The following is a 22350-nucleotide window of genomic DNA, read 5'->3' on the forward strand; positions in this document are numbered from 1 at the left end:
ACTCACACAAAAAAAAAAAAACACTTTCATAGGCGTGCATAATAAATCCATATTTATATATCAGAATCAAAGCTGTATGGATTTAAAAGAAGTGGTGCTCTATATTGTCAGGTATTTTTGTAAATTAATAAAATAAACTAGCAACGCTACCATTACAAACACTAGTTGTTCTTTTCATTACACCACATGTGTCATTTGTGCTACTTCATTATCTTCATGATCATGCAAATTGATCCTCTAATATATAAAAAATATTTTTGATCATTTCTGTGTTTAATTTATTCTACTTTTTTTCTTCTTGTAAAAAAAAAGTGCTACACAGAACGAAACATCACACAACATATTATCAAACAAAATTAACATTAAGCTTTACATTTGGATTAGACAAAGTCTCCAGGAAATGAATGTAAATCACTGTCATGGAAATACAACTGTGTGTGTGTGTGTGTGTGTGTGTGTGTGTGTGTGTGTGTGTGTGTGTGTGTGTGTGTGTGTAACAAAGAAAGAAAGAGAGAGAAAATCAGGAGTAAATTCTGTTCTTTTTTCAAAAATGAACACTAAAAAAAACAAAAACTGCAGTTTTATATAAATATCAATATAAATTCAACTTTTTTGTGAAAATATATTTTGTGTGATATGCACCAAAGCTAATTTGCAAGAATTTCCAGCATGTACACAACTGCAGATTTTCCCCCTCTGGTTGCCTACGTAAACCAGAGCCACACCTGCTCCGGTGGAGGAAGCATAAATTCACCTGCAGAGCCTCACTGCTTCAGTCACATACCTGGGAAAGGCTGAGCTAGTTTGACTGCAGCTCCCAAGCACCCATCTGTGCTGTCATTATGGAGGCTAAGCAGTATCCCATAAGCATCCATCTAGTTGGAGTACTGCAGAAGGAAAAGACCAAAGTAAGCAGCAAAGGATTTTTCACTTTCCTGGTTCTATGTGTGGGTATTTTTATTAAATAAAATGCGTGCCTCTCCTGAGAAAAGCTGCCTTTTCTTTTCCAGTTTTACAAGACTTCTGTGCTTTGGTCCGACGAGAGCAGTGTTGTGATTTACAGACGTTTTCGAGAATTCATGAAAATGCACGTGAGTATAAAACACCTTCTTTCTTTTGTTTTTTCCAAGTTGCACATATCCAGGTAACTTTTGTTTTGTTACTCAAATTATTTCTCACAGAAACAACTGAAGAAAGCATTCCCACCTGCAAACAAGCTGAGAAAATCTGACAGAATTGTCCCCAGATTTCGAGGTATGTTCGGGTCATGTAGACCACACTTGCTGCTTTACAAGAATCGCATGGTTCACTTACAGACCGATGGGATTGTAACTAAAATCGTTCTCTGGGATTTCAGAGGGGAGGGTGAAGCAAAAAAGTCGAGGGAAAGCCCCAACCAAGTCACTGGTGCGCCTGAAATATTTGCAGAAATATTGCAATGCAGTCCTGTCCTGTGACCAGCGAGTGACTCAGTCTGCAGAGCTCATCCAGTTCTTGAACCCTAAAGACCAGGACCTGCAGCCGGACTTTGCCAAAAACGGGTACGGCTAAACATTTATTACACAATAAATGTTTTATAATAGCTTTTAGTTAAAGTTACCCACACAGATCTAATTTAGGGACCGTAACATTTGCAAAATCTTGTATCTGCAGGTTCAATCTTCTGAGTGCACGAGTACATAAATAAATATGTATAATGCAAGATGAATGCATGACTCTGACATTGTGCACGTCTGTGTTGCTCTTCCTCCTCAGCATCATCATCATGCCCCCGGAGGATGAACTCAGAAGCGAAGGACTTCACGCAAACGCCGGTGAAGTGACCCAGCCGTTTATCACAGAAGCATACACGTGTGTCGCCCCGTATGACACCAAAGACTCCAAGAACAAACCTTTGAAAGTAGCCAAGGGTGACAAACTCGATGTGGTCATCAAAGACAAAGGAGGTGAGCCGACAGCTTTCAGTTAACACGGATAACTCAATGTGAGCAGTAAAATGCATGTTTCTGGTGATTCAGGATGGTGGCTGGTGGAGACTGAAGACAGGCGGATGGCCTGGTTTCCTGCACCCTATCTGGAGAGGACAAATGATGATAATGAAGATCATGAGGAGATTCCTGAAAAAGGTAGACATAGCTACAGTTTTTCTTGTACCCTTTCTCACGACATTGCACTCTCATTATGTATTTCCTTATTCAGTGAATATCATTCATATTGCAAAGCATTATGTCTAATCCTTCATTCTCTCTCCAGGAGCACTCTACACTGCAGTCAAGAGCTACAAGGCCACCAAAACTGACGAGGTGACCGTAACCATAGGTGCTGTGGTGGAAGTCCTGCAGAAGTCTGAAAATGGCTGGTGGCTCGTCAGGTATTCTAGCCTGGGCTGAAACTTTTATTTCAAGTTATTTTGTTACAGATTCTTGCAAGCCATGAGAGTTGCAGCCACCCAGATCTTTCTCTGTGACTGCCAAAAAGCCAGAAACACAGGTTGGGTCGCATGAACATTAGTACGCAACGATGAACAGCTGATAAAAGAAAAGACAGGCTCAGTGAGTGTCACTGCCCTGTCAACCAATCAGCAGAGGCAACTCAAATGAGATGAATAATCTATTTTAAGCACAGACAGTTAATGACCGATTATGTTTTCATGGTAATTTCCTTTGAAAAAGAAATTTAAATCTCTTCCGAATTTAAAAAAGAATAAATAGAAGAATTTTGTACCATAGCGCAGCCTGATTTAACTGGATTTCTTTCATAACATCGGTTGTCATGGCTTAAAGTTTCACAAAAGGCCTGACACTTGTTATGTAGCCATGTATGTGGAAATAAAAGAACGATGCATGATTTCCAATTTTAAATTACTTTGATTTCTTCATTCTTGTCATCTAACAGATCCAGTGGGAAAATGGGTTACATTCCCACCATGATACTGCAGCCCCACCGCTACCCTCATATTCATAACACTTCCCATCACCTGGATCAGCGCCGCCACACTTCCCTTCTCGTTCCATCCTCGAATCTGGAACAGCACTCCCAACTGAGCCTCTCCCAAGGAAGCCTGCTGCAACATCCCCCCGTAAGGTCTTCGTCACCTCTCCTGATCCTGCCGGAGAGTAGGCAGAGGTCTGTGTCTCTTGAGGTTTTGTCTGAACAACCTCATGCACAGCCTGCTGCAAACAGTACCAGTGCTGCTACCGATATCTCCACTTCACCCACCTCTCCCTCTCACCCTCCTCCGCCCGTGATCACGGTGAAGATGGATGGAGAGGACGAAGAACGCGTCCTCTCCAGGAGTCAGACGGAGGATAGTGAGGATAGCTTTATGAGCGACAGCACCGACTTCAGCTTCAGTGACGACTCCAGCTTTAACTCGTCCCTGAACCTGAGCCCCACTGCCAATGATGAATGGCTGCGTCTCAGCCGCACGCCTCCACCGGGGACGAGCAACACCCTCAGCCCAACGAGCGGCCCAGGGGGGAGGCTGATCTCGAGTGTCTCTGATCCCACGCTCTACAAATCACCCAAAATACCCAAGGTGCCACCCAGACCGGGCGCCCAGGAGATCCTCTCCCGGTGTACTTCTGTCACCCGCAAGAATGCAGCAAAAGGTGCTCTGTCACCCAAGCTGAGATCATCAGCCGATAAAGTTCCTGTTTGAAAAGTAAAGCTTTATTTTTGTCACTGTTGAAGTGATAAAAGTACAGAAGAACAACTGTTCTTTTGTTTTAGATGATTAGATGAATATGTGATGGCTCCACTTTGACCAATCGATCATTTAACATGCCTCGTTTTATTTTCCATACTGGAAGCCTTGTGTTGTGCCTTATATGCATATAGTCTGTGTAGATTCCACAAACGATGGCTCTTCTGCTCATTTTGACTGCAGGAAAAGTAAATGTTTGTCTGCATACCAGTGTGTGGAAGTTGTTTAAATTCCTGTTGAAAAACCTTCGCAGCCTATCCCGCCGCCTGTGCATGCGGATAGTCAACAAACACACACTTCATTATCTGATCTGGGTGCACTCGTGTTACTGAGTAGCTGAGAGCAAATAAAAGCATTTTGGGGAACTCAACCTGTTTGTTTTGGCATGTTTCACATCTCAACCTTGTTTCAAACACATGAAGTTAGAAGGAAAATGTTGCAGTTCGGTTTTGAATGTCATAAAATCAGAGGCTTAGAGGACAATCTCGCCCTTGCTTGGGTTTCCTCCAAGAGCGCCGGCTTCACCTGTCATTTAAAAGCATGATAGGTTTACTTCTTGATTCCAAGAGTCAACTAGGGTTAAAACTCTAGTTGAGCTGGTTTATTCAATACTGACATTTCCCATAATGGAACTAATAATACACCTTTACACATCCTGCTTTTGCTTTCATACCTTCAGCTTGTTTTACACTTTCAGGGGCCTGTGCTGCAAAAACCTGGATGAACCAGGAAGATAAAGCTGTATCTAAACTAAAGGACATTTTTCAGCCGTTTTCCATGCTGAGCATGAATCCTCAAGAACTGCAGTCCTTATCTAAAGCCTGCCAGGAAACCACAACTCGTGCTGGCGCTCACTCACATAGCAGATGGTCTGGTTCTTGTGCATTTTAGGCACTTTATAAAACATGCCTCATTCACCTATTGACACACATTTGTATGAATGTGTGTCAATGGGTGAATTGACACACTTTTTTCTACGCCTGTGCATCAAGTGAATGCCATGGGTTCAAATTTAATTTACTCCCTTTGTAGCTATTTTATTTTAATAAAAATGTGACTCCTTTTAAATCAAACATTGTTTATTTTATTAACATTTTCAGAGAAGACAAAATACTCCACGGTTATATGAGGAAACTGCTGTCTGGGTTACATAAAAGTGTGTTCATTTAGTTGAGCTGGTAGATCAGGACATTGCACTACTGCAGAACAACACAATGGCATGTGGTGAGTGTGAAGATGGTCCAGGTTTCCTCCTCCTGCGCGTCCCCTTTTCCTCTTTTTTGTCTGAAGAAGTCAGGGTCATTAAAATCTGCATGGAGGAGCTGATGCTTTGGCACATGACTTAAAGTCTGTAGAGAAGCCGTCCTAACAAATGTTATCATTTCACATCTGAACTGTCTCCAGCTGCCAATAATCTGAGATAAGAAAACCTATTGTTTCCAAACTGATTCCTGTCAGCTGGCAAAAGTCTGGCACTGTTGAGCCGAAGAAACCGGGAGACCTTTTGTCTTTTTAACTGTCGTTTCCTCCTCCTGGTCTTCCTCTTCAGAGCTCTCCTCGCTCTCAGAGTGGTGCTTGCCGTTAGTTTTGTGGCTTGCTCCGTTTTCCACTCGCCCGTTGTCGGTGGAGGCTTTGTTGGTGGCACTGACATCCTCGAGCTCCTCTTCATCTTCAACACAGGAATCTGGATCTTCGTCTTGTTCACCGTCGCTGTCGTTGCCTTCGTCTCGTCTCTCGTCGCTGCCGCTCTTTTTCTCCTTGTCGATCACAAAGAAAGGCTGAGCCTGTGCCAGAGGTGTCGTATCCATGTCTTCATCTTGGCCCGTACTGGAGAAGATATAACAGCATAAATTAGGCTGACAAACTAAAAATATTTTCATTTAATAACCTCACATAGCTAATTACACATAGCATGTTTCCAGCTTTGGTTTAAGGCTGCTCCTGCACTACATTTGGAGAGCCAAACGGTCAAATATGCTGTTAAAAGTTGACACCTCATTCATGTCAGCGGTTCTTCATTCTAATTAGATTGGAAAACAAAACAAACACAAACTTAAATCTGATTTTGTGGTGAAATTTTCCTTTAATATAACAATTTGCTTTGAAACCACAAACAAGCAGCACGAGAGTCAATATTAGAAAGGTGCCAGTGTTGTTTCGGAAACACCGGGATTCAGTCAACATTCAGCGCGGTGATTTGTCAAAGCGTTCAGAGCAGAGTCTCACCTGGACGGCGCTCCGGCCACTCTCATTTTCTGCCACATGTAGTTCAAGAACATGGAGCCCTGCAGCAGACGCCCAATCCTCTGCATGTGTCTCTCTGTGGGGAAAATGACCATAAATAAAAAAAAAAGAAAGTAAAAAGTCTGTTAATTTACAACAGTTATTTTTTCCATGTAGGAGAATTGATTGTACTCATGTATATCATGTTTAATAAACATGGCATAAAGACCAAAACATCCTTTTTTCTATTGTCTATCCAGTTTCTCTAATTAACCACATACTACAATCAAACCCCTGCAGTCTGAACTCTTTACATAACATTGCACACACCTAATTTTCACAGAACGCTACAAGGAAAGGGTCACACTTTCAGTTTTCATTCCTTTAACTCTAGTGTTCTATTCCGTATATGAGACACTTATTTGTACGTTTCTGAGTGTTTCTAAAGTTTAGATCAATCTGTGGCCACTTTGAGTAAATAATCAGAGTAAAAGCTTTTTCTTCTTTTTTGTCTGATGCAGTTTTGGTCTCTGTTCGTCAAAGCACTCGTTCCCCCTCCTAACCTGTGTAAGGAATGAGGCCCTCAAGGTGTGATCGGGCTCCCTGGTACTGCAGCAGCTCTTCGGGGGGCAGGTGTGTGAGGAGCACCTGTAGGACAGCCTGGGCATTCAGGCAGTTCCTGGCGTTGGTGTTCCACACCACACAATAGCGCAGAACTGACTCTGAGTGGATCCAAGAAAACAGAAGAAAGAAATAAGGAAACTTCTGTATCACTGTCTGAAATGACAGGTATTGGTATTGTGTAAAAACACAGTCATTCTCTTTTTAACAGGCTACCTTTTTGATCCTGTCGAAGCTTCAGCAGCGTCTTTTCCAACAGCTCGGAGCTATTCTCTCCTTCACGGATCGCTGGAAGCAACATGGGACAACTAGTCAGAGTCAGCAGACAGTCTGTTCATATAGGGTCTGACACATGGACTCAGCAAACTCTCTCCAGAGTCCATCCATTCAGCTGTGTCGATAGCTCAATGTTTGTCTCACTTACGGCTGTTCTTGGCAATGGCACAGTTTTGTCTGGTGCCATCTGAATGTCATGATTTCTCAAAAAAACAAACTTGCAGCCAGTGACATGAAGACACCTCCAAAGCAAACTGTGAAACACCAACTATGAACCATTTTATTTTTGTCCAACTATCCTGGTGTGTTCAAATTATACTATAAACAGTGGAAGGATTAAACTACCAAACAAACCAAAAAACTCCTTCTGTGGAAGCCAATCAAACATGGTGTGAAAAATGAGCATTGCTGTTACAAAACAGGACATTTTCTTCCATTTCGATGAAATTGCTTTGTACTAACACAAATAAGTAGTGCAGCAAATCCAAAATACTGAGACGTTACAGCTTCAGATTAACAATATGTCACTGCAGTTTTAACTACATGTCACTGAACAAAAGAGAGTGAGCGCAGAAACGAGGTGTGTGTTATTATATGTTCACAGACCCACTGTTTGCCAGAGCTGCATGTGTCAGTGCTCGAGTGACTCAACGTTTAAAACAAAGCAGCCGTACAGAAGAAAAATAACAACATTCCAGGTAACCACAGGTGAAAAGCTAAAGGACAGGCGTAGATGAGCATCTAATTTGGACTTTACATGCACACAGCTAATCAAAGTCAGACACTAAAGACCAAAGTGTGATAGATCCGTGTGACAGAGTCGGTACCTTTGATAACAGTGAGCACGGTGTGAGGCTGGTCCAGTGAGATGGCGAGACCCAAGGCCTTCAGATATTTCTTCCCGTGGAGCAGATTGGACAGCTCTTGCTGCCTTCAGACACAACAAACATACAGGTGTGGGTTCGTAGGCAGAGACACAAACACACACGCACACACCTGTACATACTGCAGGGAATTTGTATCATGATCACTTACTGACAGCCTGTAGGCCTCTTTTTCCCCATCATAACAGAAAAAGTTATTATAGCTCATTGCACAGACTATCCATTTACCGTGGACTCACTAATGGTGGAAACATAGAAACTTTCCTGTCATTTATTTATTTTTCTGTCAATTACTTTGGAGTAATATGAATGGAAATGAGGGTGGGCAGTCTGTATCAATAGGGAACGCTGTAAAACGTAATAAAGAAAGAAAATATAGTTAAAAATGATTGTTTCAGATAGTTGATGAACTGTGGGCCGGAATTTGTGGGAATCATGCAAAGCTACTTTAGCAAGAATAAAAACATGGAGCTGAAATGTACTCTTTAAAAGTGCAAATTAACATTTAATACAGAAATAAATTCTTTATTGTTTCACATACTGCAAACCTAAAGTTTTTTGTGCTTATCAGAACAGCAAAGCACGCACTCCCACACTCATACTTTACTGACAGCTTTGACCTGCGAACCTCCACAGCCAAGCAAATCACAAAAACCATCTGAGGGACTTGCTGACAGGCAGGATGTCAAAACAGATGGAAAAACAAAAGCAGATCATGTCTGAGTGATGTTGAGTGATCCTTTCCACACGCCTAAAAGCAAAACAAAGAGTGTGTCCACCCCTGCAGACGGAGTGGAGAGGAGGATGGATGGTGCAGGTGTGCCTGTTCTACGATAGTAAATCCCTCTTCTTGCTGTCAGAGATGTCGTGTGCAACTTACTTGAGTATCTGATCTTCCTGTTTCGCCTGCTCCTCTGCCAGCTCTATTTCAGTCACATCCTAGATGTGCACAACAGAGAAAACTGTAGATCTACTGAACACACATTTTTTTAAAAACACAGAAAGGGAAAATAAATTTAAAAAAAGCAAACATTACCACCTAGATAAGATGTGCACTGAATCCCTCTTAAGGGATACTTCAGAAGGTAAACTCCCTACTGTCACAACAACACAGCTACCTGACTGTAGGGCTGCACGATTAATCGTTAGAAAATCGCGATCTCGATTCATACTTATGTGCGATCTCATTTCCAAATGACAACGATTTAAAAAAAAAGGAAAAAAAGAAAAAAAGACGACGACGATTGTACCGCATTTTGATCCGGGACGTAATCTGCATGAAAACAAGCGCTCACTCTTCCTGCTCAACAAATGACAAGGGCGGAGCCTTATACCACGTGATACAGAAGCTGTGCCGTGTGACGCTAAAATTAGCAGGGAAAAAACAACGGAGAGCACGTCAGGGATGACGAGAAAGTGACAGGAGAAAATCCGTCCCGGTCAACCACCCAAACATCAATAACGGGAACCTTATACAGCGCTTCCCTATACACGTCGGACTCCCGCAGGCACAAAGAAATTACGGAGGCTATCACTTATCACCTGACCAAAGATATGGCTCCCATCAACACTGTGCAAAACGAGGGATTTAGGAAAATGATCAACATCCTAGACAAACGCTACACAGTGCCGTCCCGCAACTATTTTTCTATTGTTGCACTACCTGCTCTATACACGCAGCGTCGAGCAACGGTGGAGACGGAATTTCAAGCAGTACAACGTTTTGCAGCAACAACAAAACGTGAGACATTTATTGTTTTTATGTTTATTTATTGTTTTTATGTTCAGTCTCAACTGTTACGAAGTTGATGTGCAGTTAATAAGTGCAATAAATGTTTATATTGGAAAAGAAAATCGTGAGAGAATCGTGATCTCAATTCTAAGCCAAAAAATCGTCGTGATTCTCATTTTATGCAAAATCGTGCAGCCCTACCCGACTGATCACTTTGTGCAAATGGTGATTAAAAAAAAACAACCAAGGAGTGAAGTTAAGTGCCTGCTGAACATGGAAAGTATTTATTAACTGTTAAAAAACCCCAAAACAATTCTTCAAGTTAAAACTTCCTCTCATTGTCCATTTCAATCTTTATTTAACTTTGTGGATTACACCATGAAATCCATTGTATAATTGTGACGCAGTTTTTAGGTTAAGTCATAGAGAAAATAGCAACACTAATGGAAAAACAAGTGAAACTCTTCGTTTTGGTGGTCAGTATTTGTTTAGAAGACTGACTGCTAAGTGTTTAAGGCCAAAGTTACCTTCCCTTCTTATTCCCTATCCAGCTGGAGGCTAGCAGCCGAATGCTACTTACCGACCACACGGTGATGTTAGAGTCTGCTGAGCCAGTAACCATCTTGTCATCCTTGCGACTGGCGTGGAGACCCCACACTTTGTCCTGGTGGGCATCCAGTGTCTTCACACACTCATTGGTCTTGATGGTCCACAGCTTCACTAAACCATCGGAGCCACTATGGAAAACAATTATTAATTACTGTGTGGAAACCAGACACAGCGTGAAAAACTGACATAGCTACCATTATGTCATTTGTTGGGTTTCCACAGTCATGCTTTGAAGCCTTGAAATGAGCATATCCGCTGTTGCCACAATCAGACCACGGATCAGGATACGTCTGACTGTGAAACCACTGTCTAATGATTTGTTGATTACAAGTCATTCACCAATGTATTTATAATATGTGATCCTCCTTTATGAAACAATGTGATCCTCCTTTATGAAACATAGTATGACCAAGATTTAAGAGACAAGCTAGATTTTTTTTTAATAATCAATATGACCCAAAACATGTGAGCGAACCCACCAGACTTCATGTTACTGATTTACAGTCCAGTTCTCGTGTAATTTGGCATACGTTGTCATTTTCTCCCCATTTCCCTTCCTTAAAAACAGCTTCTTGACACTCTACCCTTCCACTGACCATTTCTGATGAGACTTCAGTGAACAGTAGTTGGATCAACAGAAAGGCCAGTGCATCTCACAGATCCCGTCTCCCATATTTGCTGAATTTTTCCCTCCCCTCATCGACCTGACTTTCAGATACTGCAAACCTGTTGTAGATAGATTCTTCTGTCCTCCACTTATTTCCTCACTTTTTTAAGGACTCACTGCAAATCACAGCAACTTTTTTAGCTCATAGCACTTTGGAAATAAACTTGTTGGTGCAAAAGCACTTTTCTTTTTTTTTCTTTTTTTAAACGTGGTATTATATTGGTTCTCTATTATCTATTGGATATAATTATGAGTTAGGTGTCGTTTTATGCTTGAATTATTCATTAGGTCAGTGTACCTGTACTCTATTCTGATTTCTTGTACTCTTGCAAACAACAGGGAACAATAAAGATGGAAACAAAGATACAATTAATGGTTCCCATAATTTTCTCAATCTCTGCCATCTATAAACACCAAACCTCTGAAAGATATTTCTCACTGAGACACAGACAAGCCTCTTGACCTTTCAGCTTTGGTTTTAAATTACAGGGTTTGTTTCATTGTCTTACTATAAATGAGGAAGCTTTGCAAACTACGACAGATTCATATCTGAAATAAGATGAGAAACAAAGCCATGATTTTTAAAGTCTGGATTGGGCATTCACATCGATCCGCAGCGTGGGCGTGTATTTGGTTTCGTGTTCGGTGCGTTTACCTGGTGAGCAGCTGAGTGCCTCGGCTCACAAAGATGACCTTAAGAACCGATGCATCGTGGCCCTCAAATGTCTTTAAAAAAGTAGTAAGAACAGGGGGAGAAACAATGAAGCAATATAGCTACAAATTAGACCTCACTAATGTCTGAACATGATTACTTTTATGCAACACCATAAGACTGCTGTGATTCTGACACGTGGACAGTAAATGTCCCACCTTGAGGCAGCTGAAGTCTTGCAGGCTCCACAGCTTGGCTGTGCCGTCTGCAGAGGTGGTGGCCAGCACTTGGTCCACAGGAGAGAAGCAAACGGCCCAGACGCCACGACGGTGGCCCCGAAACACCCCCAGCAGGCTCACTGTTCCCTCCCCCGTCAAGGACCACAGCTTGGCTGTGCGATCCTGGGAACCTGAAGCCAGCAGCTTGTCATTGGGTGATACGGCAACACTGTTTACATCCTGGAGACATGACGTGGAAGGTAGAGGAGAAAAGGACCAGACGTTTTAACAAAACTGATGCGCTTCCTATAAATGAAGGTTTGAATGAGTACATGTATTTTTTTTTTAAAAGACTGAAGTAATAACTGAATTGGGATCAACTAATGTGATAAAGTTTCCAAAGAAATTCATGATCTCCACTAGGGATGGGTATTGATAAGATTTTCACGATTCCGATTCCATTTTCGATTCTGTTTAACGATTCGATTCTTTATCGATTCTCTTATCGATTCTTTTTAAAAAAGGAGAACACTAAGTTCGATTAGCTTAGAACTTTGTTTTATATCTTCTCTTTGAACAAGATAGAAATTTAGGAGTAACATGGCCTTACAAACCCAACAGTGAGATCTTAAGAGATCCAGCCTACGGCTCTTCAATGGGTGTCACAGGGTCCCCAGGAAAAAAAAATTGTAAATGTAAAATAATAAAATTAATATTCTTCTGTAGCAATAACAAAGCATAACATAAATTATTCAGTAGCAATTACACAAGAATATCCAGTAATGTCCCTGCCTACAATTAAACACATTCACTTACCTAAAATTGGGGGCATCTGCTGTGGCAAATGGGTTCAAGCCAGTGTTTCCAACTTAGCGACTTTGTCGCTATATTTAGCGAGTTTTCAGACCCCTTAGCGACTTTTTTTTTTTAGAAAAAAGGTCGCTAAAAAAAGGACGTGAAAGCGCGTATCGATTTTACTCTCAACAAGCAGTGGGTGCTGTAACGCAGTCAGTTCTTCTTTTACTCGTATGCTGTTTTGTGGATCACAAGGTTTAAAACTACTTATAAACACACACACAAAGTAACTCCACCAGAGTGCCTATTTCAGGTCACTTTTGCCGGTCCAAGCCCAGGTAAAGGAGCAGGGTTGGAATTGTGACATTAAAAAAAACAATAATTGCTAAAATAAATTTAATTTGTAGTTCTAAATAAACTCTAAATGCATTTAGGAAGTTTTTTACTCACTTAATGTCTCTTCCACGATGTTATTTCTCTCTTCAACAACATAGGTTACAATTAGATTAGCATGACCAATTATGCAAATCAGGCGATGACATCATTTAGCGACTTCTAGCGACTTTTAGGACAGCCAATAGCGATTTTCCTTACTGAGGAGTTGGCAACACTGGTTCAAGCCTTTTACCACAAACTTAGTCACTGCTCGGTGACATTCGTCTATCCTGGCCTGAAAGGAGACGCTACCGGTAGACTGCAGCGAGAACTGCCAGCATCTGAGCCAGCCAGACTCTGTCTGTCTCTCTCATCATGGTCACCTAAATGCACAGTAATAGCAGGTTTTGTAATAAGGCAGATCGCGCTAACATAATATGCACTGTTAGTTGATTATTTACCTGCCGCATTAACGGGAGAGGACGTGCAAACGTTACCGCTGCTGCTGGGTTGAGATTCACGAGTCCGGAGCGGAATTAAAAACATGACATTCATTTAAGGTTATCACGTGTTTTGTGAGCAAATGCTTTTGCATATTCGTAGTGTTTCCTCCCTTAAATGAAGTATCTACTTTGCAAGTATTGCAAGTTTCCCTGTTGTCATCCGTTCTCGTAAACTTTTGAGCGTTTGAGCCGCTTACGCGCCGTGTTTCCTGCCAGGTAAATGACGCTCCGCAACGTGGTGACGTCATTCGGGGCGACTGGAATCGATAAGGGAATCGTTTGCAAAAATGGCAAACAATTCCAAGGAATTGAAACAGTGGGAACCGGTTCTCAACAAGAACCGGTTTTCGATACCCATCCCTAATCTCCACTCCTGTTGCCACACTGCCTGCAGTTCCACCTTACTCTTGAGTAACCAATATCCTACTTCGGTTTAACCTGGTATAAAGAAATACGCATAGCACACTATTAACTGACTTTTAATTGCTCTATTATGCTGCCAAGTAAGATGAGGGCAGGTGTAGCAGGAAAGATTACTTTCCAGCATCGTCCTGGAAATCAGATCCACGATCAGATTTTTCTGCATTTCCTTATCAGAAGAGGCCAACTAGCTTAAAGCTGTTTACATAACTGGTGGCTGACTCACACATCTGTGTGTCTTATGATACACAACATCTGTGGAGTTATTTAAAAAAGAAGCATCATAATCTAAATTCTTCTTGTTTTAAATTATATTTAAATAACAGTTACTGACTCGCAGTCATATGGCTCCTCTAACCTTCCTGAGTCAGGTGTTTTGCAGAATATGAAGATGCCACAGTGAAGCCTTTAAACAAAAAGAATTCAAGGGATGAGTGGGTAAGTGGGTAAATAAGACATATTTACCCATTAGTCTAATACAGAGAGATGGCCAGTCTTTACTCGTGTTTTCTTGGCTTCCTGCAACTATAATATGAATGCTTGTTATAAGTCACAGTAATTGACCAAGTCAAAATGTTGAGTGACTAAAGTTAAATTGTACTTCTCAGGGAACCAGACAAATGAAATTTTATTTTGGGCAGTCAGCAAACCCTTCAAGCATTTTTTTATAAATCAGATTTGACTGGTGATTCTTTACATGTGGTTTTTATATCCTAGAGACCACTGATTATGACTCTCTCCTTAATTTATTTAGACCTAAGCTGTTCCCAAGATGGCAGCTACACGGTGACCGTGAACCTGTCCTGCAACTTTAATGTGCTGGACAAAATGGACAAGATCTTCTTGGACTGTGACCAGAACGTTCTGCCTTGTACCTTATCATGTGCTTTCTCTGTGGCGCGGGCAGTTAGCTGATGGATGCCTCCTTCTGCAGAGCAGTCTGCAGGTAGATCCCACACCTTCACGGTACAGTCCTGACTACCAGTCGCAACGAATGATGCCTTCATCCTAGGCACAAGCACAAAGACAAGGGCAGATGCACATACAGTCATTTCCCCCTTCAATTTGTATCTGTGTTGTCACGTGTGTAAAGAAAACCAGCTTATTAGACGGCTTGCAGGCAGAGTGTTACCTGGAGCAGGAGATGGAGCCCACAGCGTTGGTGTGGCCGGAGCCCTGGGCCACACATCGCACCTGACCACTGTCACTGTCCATATGCCACACACGCACTGACCTGTCCTACAGATGCAATATACAAATGTTACTGCTGACCTAATAAAGGGGGGATAGCAGCTTTTGGTCACATATAATATATAATTCTTCGTTCTTTCTTTTAACCGTACCTTTGCACAACTTGCAAAGAGAGATCCTTTTTTGAACACATCCAGTGTGAGGACCGTATCTGAAAAAGATAAGCAGATAAAAAAAATAAGCAGAGATAAAAATCTACCAACCTGCTCAGCAAGTCCCAAAGCTGAGACAACCACATTGTGTCACCTCTGAATTCTTGCGCAAAAACTTGGCAGGAACTTCATTTCTGTTCTTCCAACCTTACTTTAAAAACAGCTGTCCTTAGACTTTTACTTTCTTTTTATTATTAGATTTTGTGCTATACTACATTACGTACATTGTAAGTCTGGTGCAGTTACATCCCCTACAAATAACTATGATGACTTGTTGGCATATGGCAGAGATGTTAAACATAACTGAGTCCTACAGTTGAAATTACAATTATTTATCCTATAATAAGATACCTCAGGAATTAAATGTTTAGTTAAACTTAATTTACATTGAGAGAAAGAGCCGTTTCACTACTCAGGCCCACTCATTGTGGGCTATATGTGGCCCATCATGTAAAATGAGTTTGACATCCCTGCTTTAGTGCTTCTCTAATTCCATGTGGTTGCTGCAGCCTATCACAGGCTGCATCCTAAGCAGGTCATCAGCCAATCAAAGGCTCAACACAGAGACCGACAGCTGCACACTCACAATCAAACCTACAGCCAATTTAGAAACCCCATTTAAACTGACATGCATGTCTCTGGACTGTAGTTTGCTGTACATGAACACACATACTGTAGGTGTTTCCACATGTAAGCATACACACACACTGCCCTCTGCTGGCGACTCACCTGTGTGTCCATAGAGGATCTGGCAGCTGTTGGTGAGCAGCTCAAAAACCTTCAGCTGGCAGCTGTTGGTGGCCACCACGATGTGACTGTCACCTTTTCCCAGAAACTTCACGTCCAGCACCTCGTCACTGTAGCCCACAAACTGAAGCGGGAGGGTGAATAGAGCAACCGAGGAGAGAGTGACTGTTAATTCTAATACGCAGATACACAGAACAGCAAAAAATAGAAACATAGTGAACCTTCTGAGATGATACCAATGTTTAAAATAACAATTACATAGCTGGTGATGATATATTTTATTATTTTTGTAAGATTTTTTTTTACTTCTCTCTTTCTGTGTACCAGGGAAACAAACAATTCCATAAAAAATGATTTATTTTTAATGTGTATGTAAAAGTAAGAAAAAGAAACAACTAACAGATGTTTGAAGCTGTAGTGTGATGTCATGTAAGTATTGGACCTAAGCAGTCCACTAAGACGTGACCCCAGTACCCACTTGCTGCTGTGTGGTGAGAGCAGGCAGCTGATACAGCAGTATGTTGTGCTCTGCAGTGACTGTGGCCAGTCTAGCTGAGGCGGGCAGGTGAAACAGGTATGTCAGACTGCGGGGGTTGTCGTTCTCATCCTCCTCAGAGGCAGAGGGGAGGGTGGAGGGAAGGGTCTGCGTGTAGACACAACGTGCCGTGCTGGCCTCCCACACCCTTAATACACCTAGGAGAAAGAAAGGAGAGAAGATGAGTGACACAGAGGAGATAAAGGACATTTATATAAATATTTGAGGTACCGTATTTTCACGACCATAAGGCGCACTTAAAAGTCTTAGATTTTCTTCAAAAAGTGCGGCGCGCCCTATAGCGCGGTGCGCCCTATGTGTTGTAAGGAGGACGTAGTAGAGAACACCATGAGAACGTTAAAGGGTGAAGTGTGGGCGTTGATCGTATATACCGGGACAATCACACATACCTGTATAAAAGGACAGGTATGTGCATTATGTGGAACATCGTTGTTTTAACAACCCTGAAAATGGCAAAGAGACACGCTTACGAAGCACAGTTTAAACTGAAGGCCATCAGCTACGCGGAGGAACATGGAAATCGAGCAGCGGCGAGAGAATTTAAGATTAACGAATCGATGGTTCGCAAATGGAGGAAGCTGGAAAACAAGCTCCGGCAGGTCAAGAAAACGCAGCTGAGTTTCCGCGGACATAAGGCGAGGTGGCTCGAGTTGGAGGAAAGACTCGAGCGGTGGATCATCGAGCAAAGAGCGAGCGGGAGAAGCGTTTCGACGGTCACCATTCGGCTAAAAGCAGTTTCACTAGCTGAAGAGATGAACATTGAACATTTCCAAGGAGGTCCGTCTTGGTGCTTTCGTTTTATGAAACGGTGCCATTTTTCCATCCGGACCAGGACTACAATAGCGCAGCAACTTCCAGCGGATTATAAGGAAAAGCTGGCCATCTTCCGCTCCTACTGCAGCAAACACATCGGCGACAAAAACATCCAGCCCAGCCACATCACTAACATGGACGAGGTCCCGCTCACTTTTGACATCCCGGTGAGTCACACTGTGGAGAAGAAGGGGACCAGCACGGTAGCGATACGCACAACGGGGTATGAAAAGTCTTCTTTTACTGTTGTGCTTGGCTGCCATGCTAATGGACAGAAACTGCCACCTATGGTGATTTTTAAGCGAAAGACTTTGCCTAAAGAGAAGTTTCCAGCAGGAATCATCATTAAGGCAAATGAAAAGGGCTGGATGGATGAGGAAATGATGAAAGAGTGGCTGAGGGAGGTGTACGTAAGGAGACCAGGTGGTTTTTTCCACGCATCACCATCGCTCTTAATCTGTGACTCTATGCGTGCCCATCTCACAGCCGATGTGAAAAAACTAATGAAACAAATGAACTGTGAGCTTGCTGTCATTCCGGGAGGCCTGACAAAGGAACTCCAACCGCTGGACATCGGTGTGAACCGCCCGTTCAAAGTAAGGCTGCGAGCGGCCTGGGAGCGATGGATGACCGGTGGAGACCACAGTTTCACCAAGAGTGGAAGGCAGCGCCGGGCGAGTTACGCCACAATTTGCCAATGGATTGTAGATGCTTGGGCTAACATGTCTGCTGGCACTGTTGTTCGAGCTTTCGCAAAAGCCGGCATCATTTCCGAGGAGCCGCACGGCACGGAAAGTGACTCTGACGGTGAAGACAGTGAACCTGGCATGTTTGATGAAGATTTAGCGCAGCTGTTCAATTCAGACACAGAGGATGAGGACTTCCATGGGTTTGATTGATGATAAAAATGTGAGTACCAAACTTTGTTTTGCTCCTGCTTTATTTTTAAATACGCACACTTGTATGCTTGTGTGTTGTTGATGATGACGATTACCGGCAATAGAAATGTGAGTAAGGTACCGAATTCAGGTTTGCTCCTGCTTTATTTTTAAATACGCATACGGTACTTGTATGCGCCCTATGGTCCAGTGCGCCTTATGTGTGTGTTAAATACAGTAAGGGCACACATAACTGAGACTGCGCCTTTTAGCACAGTGCGCCTTATGGTCGTGAAAATACGGTATTTAGCAGCCAGACCTTTGCTTCCAGCTGTGATGAAATGCAAGTCCTTGCTCTTTACTCTGATCTCAGCCAAGTCTGTACTTCCAGGAAGAATTACAACACCCTCCACAGCCTGTAAGATCACATACACACAAATAAAGCTCCAGTTTTCTCCCCAAATGAAGAGCACAAAATGTATTTAAGTTAAAATGAATCTAAATTGACGAGCTTACCTCATAGACTGGAACAGTTCTCTTGGCTTTGCGAGTTTTCAGGTCCCAAACTGTGCAGATCTTGTCTCTGCCAGAACTGAAAGAGCACAGGACTTTAACACAGCGCTACACAAACAAAAAGGAGTCTGAGGTTGATTTAAAATATCACAGTACCTGACCATGGCGTTACCATCGGGACTGAAGCTGAGAGATGTCACAGCACTGTAGTGGCTCTGCAGGACACACACACACTGGCTGGAGCGCAGGTCCCATATCCGGATGCCACAGTCCAAAGAGGAGGAGAAAAGCTGCAGCAGGTCGGTATTTGGGTGGAACTGGACCAAACTGCACAAAGACACAAAATATTTCCTTTGTTTCTAGTTTCTTCATATTATTGTTAAATCCTGCTACATATGAGCATTTGTAAAAAATACTGGCAGCCACCAGTGCTACCTCTCAACCTCCTGGTAGATAAACCCATTGGTATCAATTTGAAACTTCCACATTGCCTCTTTTAAGTTATCACATTAAAATAATTGTGAGTCCAGTTCATGAGAGAAGGAAGAGCTGAGTGGAAGACTGACAGATGGACTGGTGCGGCAATAGTGTCCATCACAGACACTGTACCAATCTGCTGTGTAAAAGAGTGCACTGAGTATAAAAGCCAGTTGAGGTGGTTTGGGCAACTGATCAGGATGGCATTTCCAATCCAGATGAGAAATGTCATCTCTCCAGCATGTCCTGGGCATGTCCCACTGGGAAGAAGGAGGCCCTGAGACAGGCCCAGGACATGCTGGCTTGGAAGCGCCTTTGTACCTGTTTAGTTTCCTGCCCCTGCAGCCCAGACCCAGATAAGCAGCAGAAAAATGGTATGCTATACGAATATACATCATTTTAAGATGAGAGCCTGAGACTTACTGTACAACACCAGATGACCCTTTCAGGTTATGAGTGCAATACTGCTTCACCACATCCCAAAGTTTTATTGTGCCATCACAGCCACCTGCAGGTAAATAAATAGAAACAATATATATATATATATATATATATATATATATATATATATATATATATATATATATATACATACATACATACATATATACACACACACACACGTAGCAGATATCAGGGAGAAGCTTTTCTTTTTAATAAATCATGTGGTAGCTGACCTGTGGCTAGGAGAGTAGAGGTGGAGTCAAAGGTCATACTAGCTACGGGAACAGTGTGAATAGCCCTCCAGGACCGAGTGCAGTTAGCCTGCCTCCAATCCCACTGCTTAAGCAGCAGCGCCCGGCTGGCTGTTACCAGCATCTGTGGAGAGACACGAAGCAAAGACCAACTGAGTCCTGTTGTACAGGGTGACAGCTGAAAATACTGAAAACACAAATGTGACTGATCTAATGAGAAGTGACTCAGGCATTTCTGTACCTCATCATCACAGCTGAGAGCAAATGACGTGATGTCCTCTTGATCATCCTACCGGAGAAAAAACAACAACAAAATATTCAGACAGGAAACATGGAAGTACATTTTATTCACAAAAAGAAAGAAGACTGATAAATCACCAATGGCAATAGTTAGAATGAGGTTGTTGATATAAAGACAGTAAAGATGCAGTAGCCAAGGTTTCTGTGAGACAAAGGCTCATCACAGCAGGCAGTGCTGTTTAATTTGGCAGATCATTTGGGCTAGATGCCCTTCATGATGTAACCCCAAAGCAATTTGGATCTCTTTCCAAGATGAAACTAGAGATTTTTCAATTGTTAGATGTGCATGAGAATGCAGATTCACTGTAAACATACTAGAGCAGATGTTTATGAAGGTTTATGAGATGTTTTACACGTCCAGCAGGGATGGAGCAATGAGGATCCGCTTTGTGGTTTCTCACAAAATCGCAAAAAAAACAAAACAAAAAAACCCCCAAAACACAGTATCTCATTCTCTGACTGGGAGTTTATGAAAGAGTGTTTGGTGCACTGCTGTGCTAATATGCGCTGAGATAAAAAGAAGCATTTGAGATCCCTCTTGTTACAGTTTACCTGGAGAGGTAAACTGTAACAAGAGGGATTGAGGACACTGAGGAAAATCTTAATTTTTCGGTTAAAAAGGTAAGCGGACAATTTGGACTTTATCTCTTTGGCTCTGATCGAGAGCTGGGATGTCTGCGACACAACCTGGTTAGTCTTCTTTGTATATTACAGAGTAGCAAGCCACTAAGACAGGGAGTGATTTCTTCATGGAGGTAACTGCACACATAGGGTGTTTCTGCCATGGGACAAACTGGCAGGTATTACAACCGATGGCTATCTAAATGTGACAGGAAAAATGACAGGTGAAGGAAAAGAGTGACTGAAATTGGTATTTTCCCACTGAATCAGACACCAGGAGGTGTTGTATAAGTCACAGCTACAAATTAACCATGTTGTAGATATAACTAAAATAGTTAACTTCCCCAAAGCAAAAGAGCTGAATCACACTGTGAACAAAAACTCTGAATGATGGAAGTTTAACAAATCCAGATGATGTTCTGTCTGCTGAGATCACCTGTCTGCTGCTCTTCACATTTCAACCTTGGACACAGAACTTGACTGTAATGCACTTGTTCAAGTCCAAAACAGAACTAGATTTCCATCACTCAACAAGAAATCAACAAATGCAGATGAAGTTATTAAACTACAGCTGCAAGTTTAAAGTCTTTTAAATGTTGAACAAACATGCACATTTTGTTCACAGCCATCTCTGGGGATGTTGAATAAACAGTGAAAAAATGTCTGTGCTTTTAGTTAACCTAATTCTCATCATTATTGCCCCGTTGTAACATCTACTTTTACTGGGAGCAGTTTATACAAAATGAAAGAAATGCCAAGCTGAAGTCAGTTCAACTTTTTTGGCGCAGCCCTACACAAGAGACACAGGTTCTCATGTGGCCCTCTGGTAAAAATAAACTGCCCACCCCTGATGTTAGATGCTGAACTCACATGCTCAACACAGTGAATGATCTTCCCAGTGCTGATCTCCAAAACATTGACTCGAGAGCCACAGGTGCAAAAGATGTATTTCTCATCTTTGCTGATCTGGAAAAAAAGGGGAGAGGTCAGATTTAAGGTAATCTTGGTTATTGTCATACAGACTTAAAACAGATGTGTGAGACTCTGAAAACATCTGTTTGTCATGATTATCAAGAAACAAAGTCAGGACTTTCTTGATTTTGCTGCACTTCCTGTATACCTTGTGCAATTCGCTCAACTTTATACCAGCGCATTGTTACAAAAGTGTCTAAAGTGTCACAAAAGACATTAATAGAAGCTTCACACACAGAGACACACACACACACACATCAAAGCCGAGCACCCACCTGCACTTTCCCCCCTTTGTAAAATGGCTCGATCTTGCTGGAAACAGCATAACTGTAAAGGAACAAGAAAACGGCAACAGTGGATTCAACAACTTCATATAACACCTTAGCCTAGCTCGTGTTAGCTTGCTACATGATCTCCAGCTCACACGTGCAGAAAGTAAAACTCACTTGGTTTTGAACTGAAGGTTGGTATTTGCCATCTTGCCCGTGAGAAATGGCCCAAAAAAGAAGTGATGTAGAGAGTACAGGCGGCGTATACTACTTATTTCTCATGTCACACGTTGGCTACAGTCAACACCGCCATCCATCCCGCATGTTGACGGCAGGGTCGCACACGTTGCACGTCATCTGAGCGCACGGCGCGGTGATTGGTCAGACTTCTGTTGTCAACAAATGAACGCACAAACACCAAACTG

The 22350-nt window shown here is 42.3% G+C and overlaps 2 protein-coding genes across 2 annotated transcripts; one reads left to right on the forward strand and one right to left on the reverse strand.

The window, feature by feature from the left end:
- The first annotated feature begins 778 nt into the window (after positions 1 to 778).
- noxo1a (NADPH oxidase organizer 1a) lies at positions 779 to 4018 on the forward strand. The gene is made up of 8 exons (XM_085271085.1): positions 779 to 908; positions 1011 to 1091; positions 1182 to 1254; positions 1358 to 1541; positions 1756 to 1946; positions 2019 to 2126; positions 2254 to 2371; positions 2896 to 4018. The coding sequence occupies exons 1-8, from the start codon at positions 843 to 845 to the stop codon at positions 3659 to 3661; spliced, it is 1587 nt and encodes a 528-aa protein (XP_085127211.1). The 5' UTR covers positions 779 to 842; the 3' UTR covers positions 3662 to 4018.
- A 749-nt stretch (positions 4019 to 4767) lies between these two features.
- On the reverse strand, positions 4768 to 22279 carry tbl3 (transducin beta like 3). The gene is made up of 23 exons (XM_085271084.1): positions 22103 to 22279; positions 21932 to 21983; positions 21555 to 21650; positions 20005 to 20052; positions 19746 to 19887; positions 19492 to 19576; positions 18748 to 18918; positions 18595 to 18670; positions 18398 to 18494; positions 16310 to 16524; positions 15814 to 15955; positions 15025 to 15083; positions 14814 to 14920; positions 14557 to 14689; positions 11589 to 11828; positions 11374 to 11444; positions 10023 to 10179; positions 8591 to 8649; positions 7654 to 7757; positions 6767 to 6838; positions 6493 to 6651; positions 5933 to 6026; positions 4768 to 5533 (listed from the first exon to the last, which is right to left on the reverse strand). Exons 1-23 carry the CDS (start codon positions 22132 to 22134, stop codon positions 5161 to 5163), a joined length of 2784 nt encoding a protein of 927 aa, XP_085127210.1. The 5' UTR covers positions 22135 to 22279; the 3' UTR covers positions 4768 to 5160.
- Positions 22280 to 22350: the final 71 nt, after the last annotated feature.

This window comes from Mchenga conophoros, linkage group LG4, assembly GCF_057382185.1.
Source record: "Mchenga conophoros isolate Kocher_MC1m ecotype Shallow Benthic linkage group LG4, M_conophoros_male_GT1.1, whole genome shotgun sequence".
Classification (NCBI taxonomy): Eukaryota; Metazoa; Chordata; class Actinopteri; order Cichliformes; family Cichlidae; genus Mchenga; species Mchenga conophoros.